The sequence below is a fragment of the Hemicordylus capensis genome, chromosome 1 (genome assembly GCF_027244095.1).
Source record: "Hemicordylus capensis ecotype Gifberg chromosome 1, rHemCap1.1.pri, whole genome shotgun sequence".
Classification (NCBI taxonomy): domain Eukaryota; kingdom Metazoa; phylum Chordata; class Lepidosauria; order Squamata; family Cordylidae; genus Hemicordylus; species Hemicordylus capensis.
In genome coordinates, this window is record NC_069657.1 from 434,465,830 (window position 1) to 434,479,212 (window position 13,383).

Genomic DNA, 13,383 nt, shown 5'->3' on the forward strand with positions numbered 1-13,383 from the left:
TCTTTGTTTCTTTCTCCATTTCTGATAGGAATTAGGCTTGATTAGGATAAAGCCGCCTTTTTTTCTTTCTCCCTTTCCCTGTCCCTTATTAATCTGCTAGATTTCCTTGGCCTCTGGCACTGCTTTTTTACTTAATCCTTTTCTTTATCCCTTCCTCTATGATACTGTTTAGCACCTAGTCCTTGTCACTCTTTCTTCACTTCAGTCATTACATTCATGAATGATGGTGTTCACTTGTTTTCGATGTTGGCGTGTTGACTCACCTCACCCCACTTCTTCCCTGATCCCTCTTCTGACACTGATTATTCTTGGGCCCTGGCTGTTGCTGTTAATCTTATGCCTTTGCTTCTTTCTTCCTCTATTCTCAATAGGACTTAGCCTTTGTTAGTAATTTATATACAACTAGCTGGTGCAGAGCCTCTGAGCCTCTAGTTCATTGCCGCTTCCCCCCTTGCTGCTGCTGCCGCCATTTCCTCCACCCACCTGCCATCACTGTTGTTGTTTTCTTCCCGCTAAGCCTCCACTGCCTTCTTCCACCCACCCGCTCGCCCCCACTGTTTTCTCTGCCTGCTGGCCATCCGTCCACCCGTCCACCCACCGTCACCATTCACCACTGTTTTCCCCCCACACTGAGCCTTTGGCCCAGCTGCCGCTGCCATTTTCTTCCCTCCCACTTGTCCCTGTCACTATCTGGCAGCTGCTTGTGAACTCTCGCAAGAGCTGCCACACATACAGGTGAAACTCGGAAAATTAGAATATCGTGCAAAAGTCCATTAATTTCAGTAATGCAAATTAAAAGGTGAAACTGATATATGAGACAGATGCATTACATGCAAAGCGAGATAAGTCAAGCCTTAATTTGTTATAATTGTGATGATCATGGCATACAGCTCATGAAAACCCCAAATCCACAATCTCAGAAAATTAGAATATTACATGGAACCAATAAGACAAGGATTGAAGAATAGAACAATATCGGACCTCTGAAAAGTATACAGTGTACTGTGCTTGATTGGCCAGCAAACTCGCCTGACCTGACGCCATAGAGAATCTATGGGGCATTGCCAAGAGAAGGATGAGAGACATGAGAACAAACAATGCAGAATTGCTGAAGGCCACTAATGAAGCATCCTGGTCTTCCATAATACCTCATCAGTGCCACAGGCTGATAGCATCCATGCCACGCCGCATTGAGGCAGTAATTGCTGCAAAAGGGGCCCAAACCAAGTACTGAATATATATGCATGCTTATACTTTTCAGAGGTCCGATATTGTTCTGTTCTTCAATCCTTGTCTTCTTGGTTCCATGTAATATTCTAATTTTCTGAGATTGTGGATTTGGGGTTTTCATGAGCTGTACGCCATGATCATCACAATTATAACAAATTAAGGCTTGACTTATCTCGCTTTGCATGTAATGCGTCTGTCTCATATATCAGTTTCACCTTTTAATTTGCATTACTGAAATTAATGGACTTTTGCACAATATTCTAATTTTCTGAGTTTCACCTGTAGGATTAGCGACGGTTACGCCTAAGAGAAATATATAGAGAGATTACTTAGTGTGTTAGCTGATTGCTTAGTTAACTGCTTAACTATTTATTACTTAGTCAATCACATACATATTAAAGAATCCCTTAGTCTCCAACATATTCAAGAACTCACCCTATCTACAATAGTTTACAACAACATATTCAAGAATCTACTCCAGTTATATAATAAAGGTTAAGTTTTAGCACCTAGACACCATCACCATCTAGTGTGTTCTATGCACACATAATACGCATGTGTATTATTAAATGTCATGCCTCTTCATTGTAATCAATTTTCACACAAACACACACACACACACTGCTTGATATGGGCATCTCTAGGCAGTGTACACAATTTAAGACACAACAACAATAAAACAGAGTAAAACAATTAAAATAATTTCACTGGATAAAAACAATTGAACAGTTAAAATTAATTTTAGGTAAAAGCCTGAGGAAAGAAATGTGTTTGGAGGGTCTTCCTAAAAGCTCTTACTTTGACAGGGAGCGTATTCCAGAGTCCCAGGGCAGCCTCAGAGAATGCCTGGTCCCAAGTCACCACCAAATGAGTAGGTGGCAACCATAAACAAACCTCTCCAGATGATCTTAATAGCCAGCAGGATTCATGACAGAGAAGGCGCTCTCTTAGGACCCAAGCCATTGAGTGTTCTTTAGGTAATAACCAGCACTTTGTATTTCACTCAGAAACATATCGGCAGCCAGTGCAGTTCTTTTAAAATCAGAGTTATGTGGTCCCTTTGGGTTGTCCCAGGGACCAGTCTGGCTGCTGCATTCTGAACCAATTGTAGTTTCTGGACTACATACAAAGGATTAGAGTGCAGTACAGTAGAGTGCATTACAGTAGTCAAGCCTGCAGGTTACCAGCATATGCACCACTGTTCCAGATTACCAGCATATGCATCACTGGAGGTCATTTACCTCCAGAAATGGTGTAGCTGATGTATCAGCCGGAGCTGATAAAAAGCACCCCTGACCACTGCCTCAGTCTGAGAAACCAGAGAGTTTTGGATCCAGGAGCACTCCCAAGCTGCATAACTGGTTTTTCAGAGGGAGTGTAACCCCATCCAGAACAGGCAGATCTAAACCATCTCTTGTGCCCTGACCCTGCCCCCTCCGCAGCCAGCACCTCAGTCTTATTAGGATTCAACTTCAGTATGTATCCATTATCCAGCCCATTACCGCCTCTAGGCAGGCATTTAGGGAAGTTATGCCATTTCCTGATGAGGCTGATATGGAGAGAGCGATCTGGGTGTTATCAACATATTGTTAACACCCACACCAAACCTCCTGATGATCTCTCCCAGCAGTTTCATGTAGATGTTAAAGAATATTGGAGACAGTATGGAGCCTTGTGGAACTCCATATTTTAATTCTTGCTTTGCAGAGCAACAGTCTCCAAGTGACACCATCTGGAATCTGCCAGAGAGCTAGGAACAACTGTAGAACAGTGCCACCCAATCCCACTTCCCTCAGGTGACTCAGAAGGATACCATGGTTGATGATATCAAAAGCCACAACGAGATCCAAACGAATCAGCAGAGTCACACTCCCTCTGTCAATAGCCAATTGGAGATCATCCATCAGGCCGACCAAGGTAGTCTCAACCCCATAGCCCACTCAAAAGCCGGTTTGAAATGGGTCTAGATAATCTGCACCATCGAAAACTGCCTAGAGCTGAGAGGCTACCACACACTCCATCATCTTGCCCAAATATGAAAGATTGGAAATGAGACTGTAATTAGCTAACTCTGAGGGATCCAATGCAGGTTTCTTCAAAAGTGTTCTAATAATAGCCTCCTTAAGACAAGGAGGCATCCAGCCCTCCCTCAGAGAAGCATTTATAATATTTACCAGACCCTCTCTGATAATACAATTACCAGATGAACTAAACCAAGTTGGGTAAGAGTCAAAAGAACAGGCTGTAGGACATACAGTCCAAAGCAGTTTGTCAACATCCTCAGGTGTCACAAAGTAAAAGTGATCCAATCTGATCCTATACTGTAAGAGGAGTCGCTGGACACCTCCACGGTAGGCTCTGCAGTAACTATGGAATGCAGTTCATCCCGAATACGAGAAATTTTATCTGCAACAAAATCACTGAAGATGTCACAGTGAATGACTGATGGTGGCAAGTTAAAATTCAAGGGGGCGGAGCATATACTAGCCCCCTCATGACCCTAGACAATTCTGCTGGACATGAATTTGTAGAAGCAGTGCGGGCAGAAAAGAACGGGTTCTTTGCCACCCGCATTGCCAGAGCATAGATTTTCAAATGTGCTGTGTTGTGATCTGTCAGATTTGCTCCAAGTCTTCCTCTGCTTGCGCTCTAGTTGTCTACCTTGCTGCTTCAGCTATGGTAGTTCTTCCGAATACCAAATATAATGGTCCATATATATTTGGACCATTAAATCTGTGGCAGTCTTTTCTCCTGGGGACTGCGTGTTTAGTAACCAAGTCTTCCGATCTGAATTTGGGGGTGCCAGGGTACCCCAACTTTACATCCATCCCAGTACAGCATCCCTCTAGTAGTTGTTGCTAGTGTCTAGCTTATGTTTCCTCTCCATCCTATTCTGAACTGTAAGCTACATTCCTAAGCTCCAGAAAGTGTGAGAGTTTGGCAGGGAGGACCTCTGGAGAGGAAATGGGTGTGTGCATGGGTCTGGCTCGTGAATATGGTTTGCTGTGCAGGGGTTCGGGTACAACAACTGCAGAACCTATGGAACATTCGAGGTTAAAATAGGTGTGATAGTGACAGGATCCAGCTTGGGTCATGTGTATTTAATATAAAGGGGAAGATGTGTGGCGGGGATTAAAATGCAGAATCAACAAATGGGAGAGGGGTAGTCAACCTGTACCCGCCCCAGCCCCAAACCCACACTTCCCTCATTTGTTTTTCTCCCAGCAGGGGTTACTTCTGATCTTGGAGCCCCACAGGGAGAAAACCAGCTGGGATGAAATAGTTACAGGAGGAAAAGTGCAAGTGTGGGAAGGGCCCAGCTCCCATCTAGGTTGCATTTTAACTCTTCCCCCACCTGCTTTATATTAAATCATTAGTAATCTGTCTTTTATACACTGATCTTTTGCCAACACTTGTAGCTTTACCCTCACATCCAATGTTTTCCTAGCTGTGCCAGTCAAAATCTACTGCCGTTTAAGTTTGTTTAGCATTTTCCATCCTAATTAACTGATTTCAGCCACTTGTGGCTTGCACAGACTTTAAAGGCTTGTTTTCTGTCATGGACATATTCCTTTAATTAGTTGTGACAACCCTGTAGTACTCAGCATAAGTTTTTGTTTTTTTTTTAAATTCACACAATTTTGTTGCACCGAATGAACTTGGCAGTTTAAAAAAGAACTTGGTGTAACATAGCCACATAGCTGACCACTGTTGAAACTGAAAGGACTTTCAAAAGGAAGTGATATGTTGCAGGTGGGTGGGGGAGATTTTCTGTGTGTGCATGTGTAAGTTGAGAAACTTAAGTTGGGCCTTGGAAGTGGCCAAGCTTTTAGGTGCACTCCGAGTTGCTCTTTGGACCCCAGCCTTATTTATTTTATTTATTATTATTATTAAAACTTTTATACCGCCCTTCCAAAAGGCTCAGGGCAGTTTACATTAAAACACCATTAAAATCAATTAATCATTAAAACAAAAATTATAAAACATAAAACAATAATTAACAATTAAAATCATCATAAAACAACAATTAAATATTCAGAACTATTTAAAAACAAGTTTTAAAAAGCTGAAAAAGCCTGGTTGAAGAGGTGTGTTTTCAGGTGTTTTCTGAAAATTGCGAGAGATGGGGAGGATCATATCTCAGCAGGGAGTGCATTCCACAATCTCGGGGCAGCAGCCGAGAAGGCCCGTCTCTGTGTAGCCACCAAACGAGTTGGTGGCAACTGGAGACGGACCTCCTCAAGTGACCTCAACGGCCGGTGGGGCTCATAGCGAAGAAGACGCTCTCTTAAATACTCAGGGCCTAAGCTGTTTAGGGCTTTATAAGTTATAACTAGCACTTTGTATTTTGCCCAGAAACCTATTGGCAGCCAGTGTAACTCCATCAATAAAGGAGTAATGTGGTCTCTCCGAGATGACCCAGAGACCTTAGCCATTGCTTCTCTCTTGCACGTTTCTCTTCTACATGTCTATGGACTGGCCCATGCTAACCGTGTGCTGTTGTACTTCCTGCTCAAGCCAGAAAGGCTTCTTTGTAGATTCAAGGTGAAGTGTTTTCTTTACCTGTGGTTTCAGGACTCATAGCAAAGCCTTCCAAAGCCCCCTTTTCTGCCAGTAAATTCCCTACCTAATGGAAACAGTGTTCCCTCTAAGGCGTGCATATGTGTGCGTGCACAAGTTTTTTGATGCTCAGATTGAATCAGGAAGATTCCACTCTGAATTTATGTGCACACACGCTGCCTTGATACTGCCGCCCAGAACAAAACTCATTCTGCACACAGATGAAAAAAATTACAGAAAACACTGAATGGGAACCAGAGATAACATCTGTTAACACATTTTCTTGTGGTCAGTGAAGGAAATGAGCCTTTGGTCAACAAATTTTCATTATATTATGTTCAGTATGAACATCGGCGACAACCAAGGAAATGAAAAGAAACACTGAAATAAGTACATACTTATTTTCTCGGGGTTGTCAATAAGTTAATGTCTATTCTTTTACTGTTTAGGTAACAGATGAAGACCTTTTTATTGTAAGGCTTTTAGTAGGTGATTGGTGGCCAGCCACTTTCTTCATTGGCCCGAAGTTAATGGAACACGATTGGCTCTGCTTTTAGCCAATCATTAGGCCATTGTCTATTGCTATTGTTTAAAAAATATTTTTAAAATCTTTTGGGGCTGTTTTCTTGTTTTAGGGTGAATCTTTTATTGTAAATTGCTTTGGATATGTTAATTGGTGAATTCAAAAGGGAAAAGATTGTGGGCAGCTAAGTGGAGGAGAATGCTTGGGTGCTGCACCATCTCTGTGGTGCTGGAGGAGCCACAGTCCTCCAGCACCATAGAGATGTACAAGTATAGTGTGGCATGAGTATTTATGGGCATGACTAAATGCATAAACTAGGTATAGGTCTTGTTCGGCCGCTTTGTAACCTATTTAGTATGCTGTCAACTTGAGGCATTCCCAGGATAAGTAGCAGTTGTTTTTAGTAAGTAGCTTTCTAGAATTATTTTATGAGCCATCTAGTGAAATGCCTACAGGTAAGAAGACAAGTAGCTGCTTTTGTGTAATAAATAAGTGATACAATATAGGAAGAAAAATTGAGAACACACAGGTTGACTTTCAGACTGAGTTATAGTCCCATTGAAGTTAATGGAACAAATGAGTTATGACAACTTATCCTATTAACTTCATTGGAACTACTCATGAGTAACTTGGATGGGATGTCAGCCACCCATTCCTTGTTACTAAGAATGGAATATTAGAAACTGTCTAATGTATTTCAGTATAGGAATTGAGGTTTGTGTTCTGAAGATGCCAGGCGTGAAGCACTGTTGGCTTAGTTTATCAGCCAGACTATCTATCTATCTATCTATCTATCTATCTATCTATCTATCTATCTATTTGAAACATGTAATATACCACCCACTCCAAAGACTCTGGGCGGTGTACAAAAATTTTGCTCATCAGGACTTTTTTCACTCATCAGGCATCATTTTTCACTCATCACAATCTAGTGGATTTTTGCAGCCCTGGAAGATGCTATTTCACAAAAATCTGTTTTTGTTTTTAAATATTTAATGTGAATTCAGTTCCCAGTTTTTGCTACTTATTATTTCAGTGATTTTAATTTTAATGCAAGTTGAATGGGAAATTATTAGCTGATAACAAGTCTGCCGATCTCATGATATGTCTGTAGCAAGTACAGTGATTTTTTCTTAGACCATTGTTCAAGTAAATAGGGCTTATTCATGGAAACTGCTGTAACTCTGTAGGTCTCACAGAGAGACAATATTTTATAATCTTTTCCAAATGAATCTGGATAACACATTTTATCAATTTTGTGTTCTGCAGGTTGGAAAACATTTGGGAATAAGTCCAACAAAACAATCATGTTGGGATTAAAGAATCCAGCTGCCTTTCCTGGTTGTCTTCATCTTTTAAGTGTTGCTGTACTCTTGCTATTGAATATGGACAGAGTACACACAGAACATTCAGCTGAAGATACCAATAATTCATCATGTACTGGTACTTTTTTCTGCAAGAAAGGTGTGATTTTGCCAATCTGGGAGCCCCAAGACCCTTCATTTGGTGACAAAATAGCAAGAGCTACTGTATACTTTGTGGCCATGGTCTACATGTTTCTAGGAGTATCCATCATAGCTGACCGCTTCATGTCATCCATAGAAGTTATTACATCGCAAGAGAGAGAGATAACAATCAAGAAACCCAATGGTGAGACCACCAAGACTACAGTTAGAGTTTGGAATGAGACGGTTTCCAACTTAACATTAATGGCTCTGGGTTCTTCAGCACCTGAGATCCTCCTTTCGGTCATTGAAGTGTGTGGGCATGGCTTCACTGCAGGGGACCTTGGACCAAGCACCATTGTAGGAAGTGCTGCCTTTAACATGTTTGTCATCATAGCACTTTGTGTCTACGTTGTCCCTGATGGGGAGATCCGGAAAATCAAGCATCTCCGTGTGTTTTTTGTCACGGCAGCTTGGAGCATCTTTGCCTACACTTGGCTTTACCTAATTTTGTCAGTCATATCTCCTGGGGTTGTACAGGTCTGGGAAGGCTTGCTCACTCTCTTCTTCTTCCCCATCTGTGTGGTGTTTGCATGGATTGCTGACAGAAGGCTTTTGTTCTACAAGTATGTCTACAAGAAGTATAGGGCTGGCAAGCAGAGGGGCATGATCATTGAACATGAAGGGGAAGGGCCGCAGTGCAAAGCTGACATTGAGATGGATGGGAAAGTCGTTAATTCCCATGTTGAAAGTTTCTTAGATGGTACTCTGGTCCTCGAGGTGGATGAGAAGGATCAAGACGATGAGGAAGCAAGAAGAGAAATGGCCAGAATCCTTAAAGAGCTGAAACAGAAGCATCCCGACAAAGAAATTGAACAGCTGATCGAACTAGCTAACTATCAGGTTCTGAGCCAGCAGCAAAAGAGCCGAGCCTTTTATCGTATACAAGCCACTCGGCTAATGACTGGAGCTGGCAATATATTGAAGAGACATGCTGCTGATCAAGCAAGGAAGGCAGTCAGCATGCATGAAGTCAACTGTGAAGTGGCAGACAATGACCCCATCAGCAAGGTCTATTTTGAGCAAAGCACCTACCAGTGCCTTGAGAACTGTGGTACGGTTGCCCTAACTATTGCCCGCCGAGGTGGCGATTTGACCAAAACTGTGTCAGTTGACTTCAGAACAGAAGATGGCACAGCCAATGCAGGATCTGATTATGAGTTCACTGAAGGAACTGTGGTGTTTAAACCAGGTGAAACACAGAAAGAAGTACGGGTTGGCATAATTGATGATGATATCTTTGAGGAAGATGAGAACTTCCTTGTTCACCTCAGTAACGTGAAAGTGTCCTCTGAAGAGACAGAAGAAAGCGTCCTGGAAGCCAATCATTTGGCAACAGTGGCTTGCTTGGGGTCTCCTGCTACTGCCACTGTCACTATCTTTGATGATGATCATGCTGGCATTTTTACCTTTGAGGAACCGGTCACTCATGTGAGTGAAAGCGTAGGGACCATGGAAGTGAAAGTGCTACGGACATCCGGAGCTCGAGGAAATGTAATCATCCCCTACAAAACCATCGAAGGCACAGCCAAAGGGGGTGGAGAAGACTTCGAAGACACTTGCGGAGAGCTTGAATTTCAGAATGACGAGATTGTGTAAGTACGACTTAGCCTTTGTGGCTTTGTTAGCAGTTTACAGATAGGCCTGGTGAAATACCGTATTCAAAGCTTTTATTATGCATGCTGTATCAAATGTTGGGTGCTCTTGTGCAGCAGCTTGTCTGAAGCAGGAGAAGTGCTTTTAGACGCCAAGTGTGGCTGATGGTGACAGACCCATGCAGATGTCACGGATGTCATGAAGCTGTGTACATGTGAGAATGTGTTGCTAAAGGAGTGTAATCTGGAGGTGTGTATGCCTGAAAGTCCATAGGGTTGCAGTGGAAGTTTTTAGATATTCCAGTGGACAGTGGCACAGAATAGCACAAGGTAAATCCCATGCAGAAATTGTGGTATTCTTTTGTAACCACAATTAATTCTGAGCTTATCATGTGGGAAGGAAGGTCCTATTTTCAGAGCTTTACTGGGATGGTCCTGCTGTTCCCTTTACAAAAAGCAGCCTGTGACTAATAAACATGGTTAGGTTGCAAGTTCAGAGAGGGCTGTCATTAGCCTTTGTGACATCATGAAATATTTATGCTCTGCACTTTCAAGTTAATGTTACCACGTGGGGAAAAGTCCAATTAGGCACGGCAGCCAGGTTTGGCAGTTTACAAATGGGGAAGCAGTTAGAAAGGAAATATTGCTGACAAGTGTTTTCTGGCAACTAGGATGGATTCCTCCTTCCACCCATCTCATACATGCACAAACAAATTTATTCTTGCTGTTATTTCTTTATCAAGTAGTAAAGGTGAGTAACAGAAGTGTTGAGATGAAGATGAAACTCTGAAAATAAGCAGCAGAATTATGTAATGTTCCTGAACCAAAACCCCTTGTGAGCATCAGTTTACACTACATAATGCTGGGATGCAGCATCTGGATCAGTTCCAAACAAAGGGCAATCCTGTTAAAGGCTGACCGTGAAGGGTGGTGTGTTGCATACTCGTTCCGTTTTGCAATATTATGCATTCACTTTGTGAATTTGCATCTTGTGCATCTTTTAAAGGTGTAGAGAAAAGAATAGTAGCAGTAGTGGCGATAAAGAAAAATCCTTTTCATTAAAAAAAAGAAAATCCTCCAGGGAGGGTGTTAACCAAAAGATGAGTTTGGTAGTTAGTTAACATGTTGTTACCCAGATAATTTAAAAAAAAAACTATTGAGCAAGTTTGGCTTTCACTATTAGCCTTTCCCCCCGTCTTCATTTGTTCCCTGTTTGCTGATAGTGTTTCCTTACCACCCCACCGGCCCCCGGCCCGGCATCAGTGTTCTATGACTGATAATGCTTCAGTGTTGTTGGAATAAGGTTGACTGAACCAGTAGGTTCAGTGTGCATAGAGAAAATGAATAACAGGGGATTGGAATTGCACCCATTCAAGCCTGCCTCACTCCTTTGCCTGCTTTGCTTCCATGCATTGGACATGAGATTTAAATAAGGTTGCTTAAACTTCAACATGGGTAGACCTGATCTACATGGCTTCACGTGGATATGCCTGATTTAAGCATTGAGGCTATTCACACGAGCAGCCCAACCCAGGTTAGGGCAGCCCATCCCAGGCTGGGCTGCTCGTGTAAAGCATTGGAATCACTCCCAATCCTGATGCTTCTGCCCCCACTAGCCCAATTTTTAACCCGGCCCTTAACTGGGGTTAGAAGGTGCGAGTGCGCTCTCAACCCCAGGATCGGAATCATGTGTGTACTTGCTGCATGCAGCCTGAGCGCTCACTAGAGCGCCTGACTCATGGGGCAATCTGCCAATGCACCACATTCGTTGTGTGGTGCATTCTGGGGTTCCTGGAGGCCAGGACTCATTTTCCTGGCCTTCAGTGATACGTGCTGCTGGTGCGTGATGGCATGCCAAAGAGGAGCTACTTGCTAATCTGGGAGGGAAGGTAGGTTCAACCCTGCCTTCCCTCTCCCTGCGTTCCCCGCGGGTGTTATGGTCATGAGAACAACCTTGTTATGTGCCATTTGCATTCATAAGAGGCAGGTCCCAGTGGGATGCAATTTTGCGCTGTCATGGTGTGCAGGCCATGCACACTTCTGAGCATATAGAGGTTATGTGTATTTAGCAGAGGAGTGAGACAGCAACACAAATGTAGTATATCTTTGCTTTTCTCGTGAAATAAAGCAGGTTATGCCTGTGGGACTAGAATGAATAAAGGCATTCACAATAAGGAATTTTAAGATATTTTAAAATATTACATTTCTGATACACTTAAGTGTCAATTGTTGAGACAGAACAAAAGGGAAACAGTACCTAACTGAAAACCAGATACATCACACCAAAGTACAAAAGAAATATGTCCAGCTGTAAAATCTATCAAGGCATATGATATATAGGTTATAGAACGATTCTGCAGATGTATTTGTGACCCCCTGAGGATCATTAGAAGGGCAGGCCAACACCTTTGAGCAACTAGCCTTTGATCTCAGGATTTATCAGATGCCCCAGTATCTGGGCAAGACTCACTTTGTTTTAAAGTTACATGACATTTTACCAAATATATGCTACTAAGAATGACCTCAGTCTACATCCAGACTGGACTCTGGAAATATAACAACAATAATAAAAGGTTCTGTCAAAAATTAATCGGAATTTTGCTGGTTGCTTTAAAGTAATACAGATTATACCCACTGTAGAAATCACAGGTGTGAAGTTTTCAAAATGTTAGGGTAGGGTCAGAATTTGAGTCGGACAGTGGGCGGTTGTGAGCAAAAGAATACCAGACAATGGACCATCTTTAGGGTATCCCTGGTGATGACATGAGCGCAGACTGTCAAAGCTATATGAAGTTGAAACCTCTATACTCAGTGGCTGACATTAGGGATGTGCATGGAACAGGATTTGCGTTCTGTTCCAAGCTCAGAATGGAATGCAAATCCTTGGAATGTTCCATCAGAACAACTGATGGTGCCGGTTGTTCTGATGGAACGCGCTTAGAATATTTTGAGTGTTCTGTGCTGTTCCAAGCACCATTTTGGAGGCCTGTTTTCCCCTTGCTGATTGGTTTTGGCACTGGCTTCCGATTGGCTTATTATCTCCTTAGTTCTTGGTTGGCTTGTTATCACACAAATCAATTTGATTTTCATGATGACAAGCCAACCAAGAAGCAAGGAGATAGGGGCAGGTGTCTTTTAACAGTTAAAAAGAGGAAAGTAAAGCAAGAAGGGCACATGGGAGAGGAGTTCTGAACTTTACGACTTCTTGCGTCTTATCTCTCCTCAGTTGTTTGTTCTAAGAACTTTTCTCCCTTTCTGGTTCCAGTAGTAGAACTGAACTGTGAATGGGGTAAAGTAACTGGAGCAACAGACTGAGAAGGTGCTAAGATACCAAAGTGAGGAACGGTCCAGCACCCTTTCCACATTTTCCTTTTACTGTTAGAACCCACCCACCCTGCCAAATCCCCCTCCCTATATTTGAATGTGGTGAACACATATCTGCCACTGTCATTTTTAGTGTGGCTTTGCACAACCGCCAGCAAGTTTATAAGTGGAGGGAATGTTGGAGATATGTTGGGAACTGAGAACATGTGTTCCTGGCAGGCATGTTGAGTAAACATGCTCAAGTCGTTCCCATGCTTTCTGCCTGACTCCACCCACCTTCAAATCTTGGTTACAGAAGTCAGGGGAATGTTGGGTGGAGTCTCTTGGGAACTGGACATGGGTGACTCTTGGGAACTGGACATGCCCACCAGGAGTGTGCGCTTTTGGTTCCAAACATATCCCCAACCTTTCCTCCCTGTACACACTTACTAGTGACCATGGGAAACTGCCCTTAGTTTGGCCCTAAGGTCTAAGAAGTAAGTCAGCATACTTGCCACTTAGTTATGCAAATTTTTTAAAAAATTGCCTAAGCAACAAATCACTATTTCTGGAAGACTCGATACAGATTATGTGTTTGGAGTATGTTCACTGGGTCAACTCATTTGCTATGATCTCGTGCTGGCATAGTTAATTTTATATTGGTATA

At 42.6% G+C, this 13,383-nt stretch overlaps 1 protein-coding gene across 8 annotated transcripts in view; it reads left to right on the plus strand.

Annotated features, from left to right (window-relative positions):
• Nucleotides 1-13,383, plus strand: part of SLC8A1 (solute carrier family 8 member A1) — a 485,859-nt gene that overhangs the window by 106,106 nt on the left and 366,370 nt on the right. For 7 of the 8 annotated variants that reach the window (XM_053242775.1, XM_053242770.1, XM_053242787.1 and 4 more), the window contains exon 2: nucleotides 7,583-9,413. In XM_053242775.1, the coding sequence (XP_053098750.1) occupies nucleotides 7,621-9,413 (1,793 nt within the window). In that variant the 5' untranslated portion in view covers nucleotides 7,583-7,620. The remainder of the gene's footprint in view (nucleotides 1-7,582; nucleotides 9,414-13,383) is intronic. The other variant, XM_053242817.1, reaches the window with a different exon arrangement.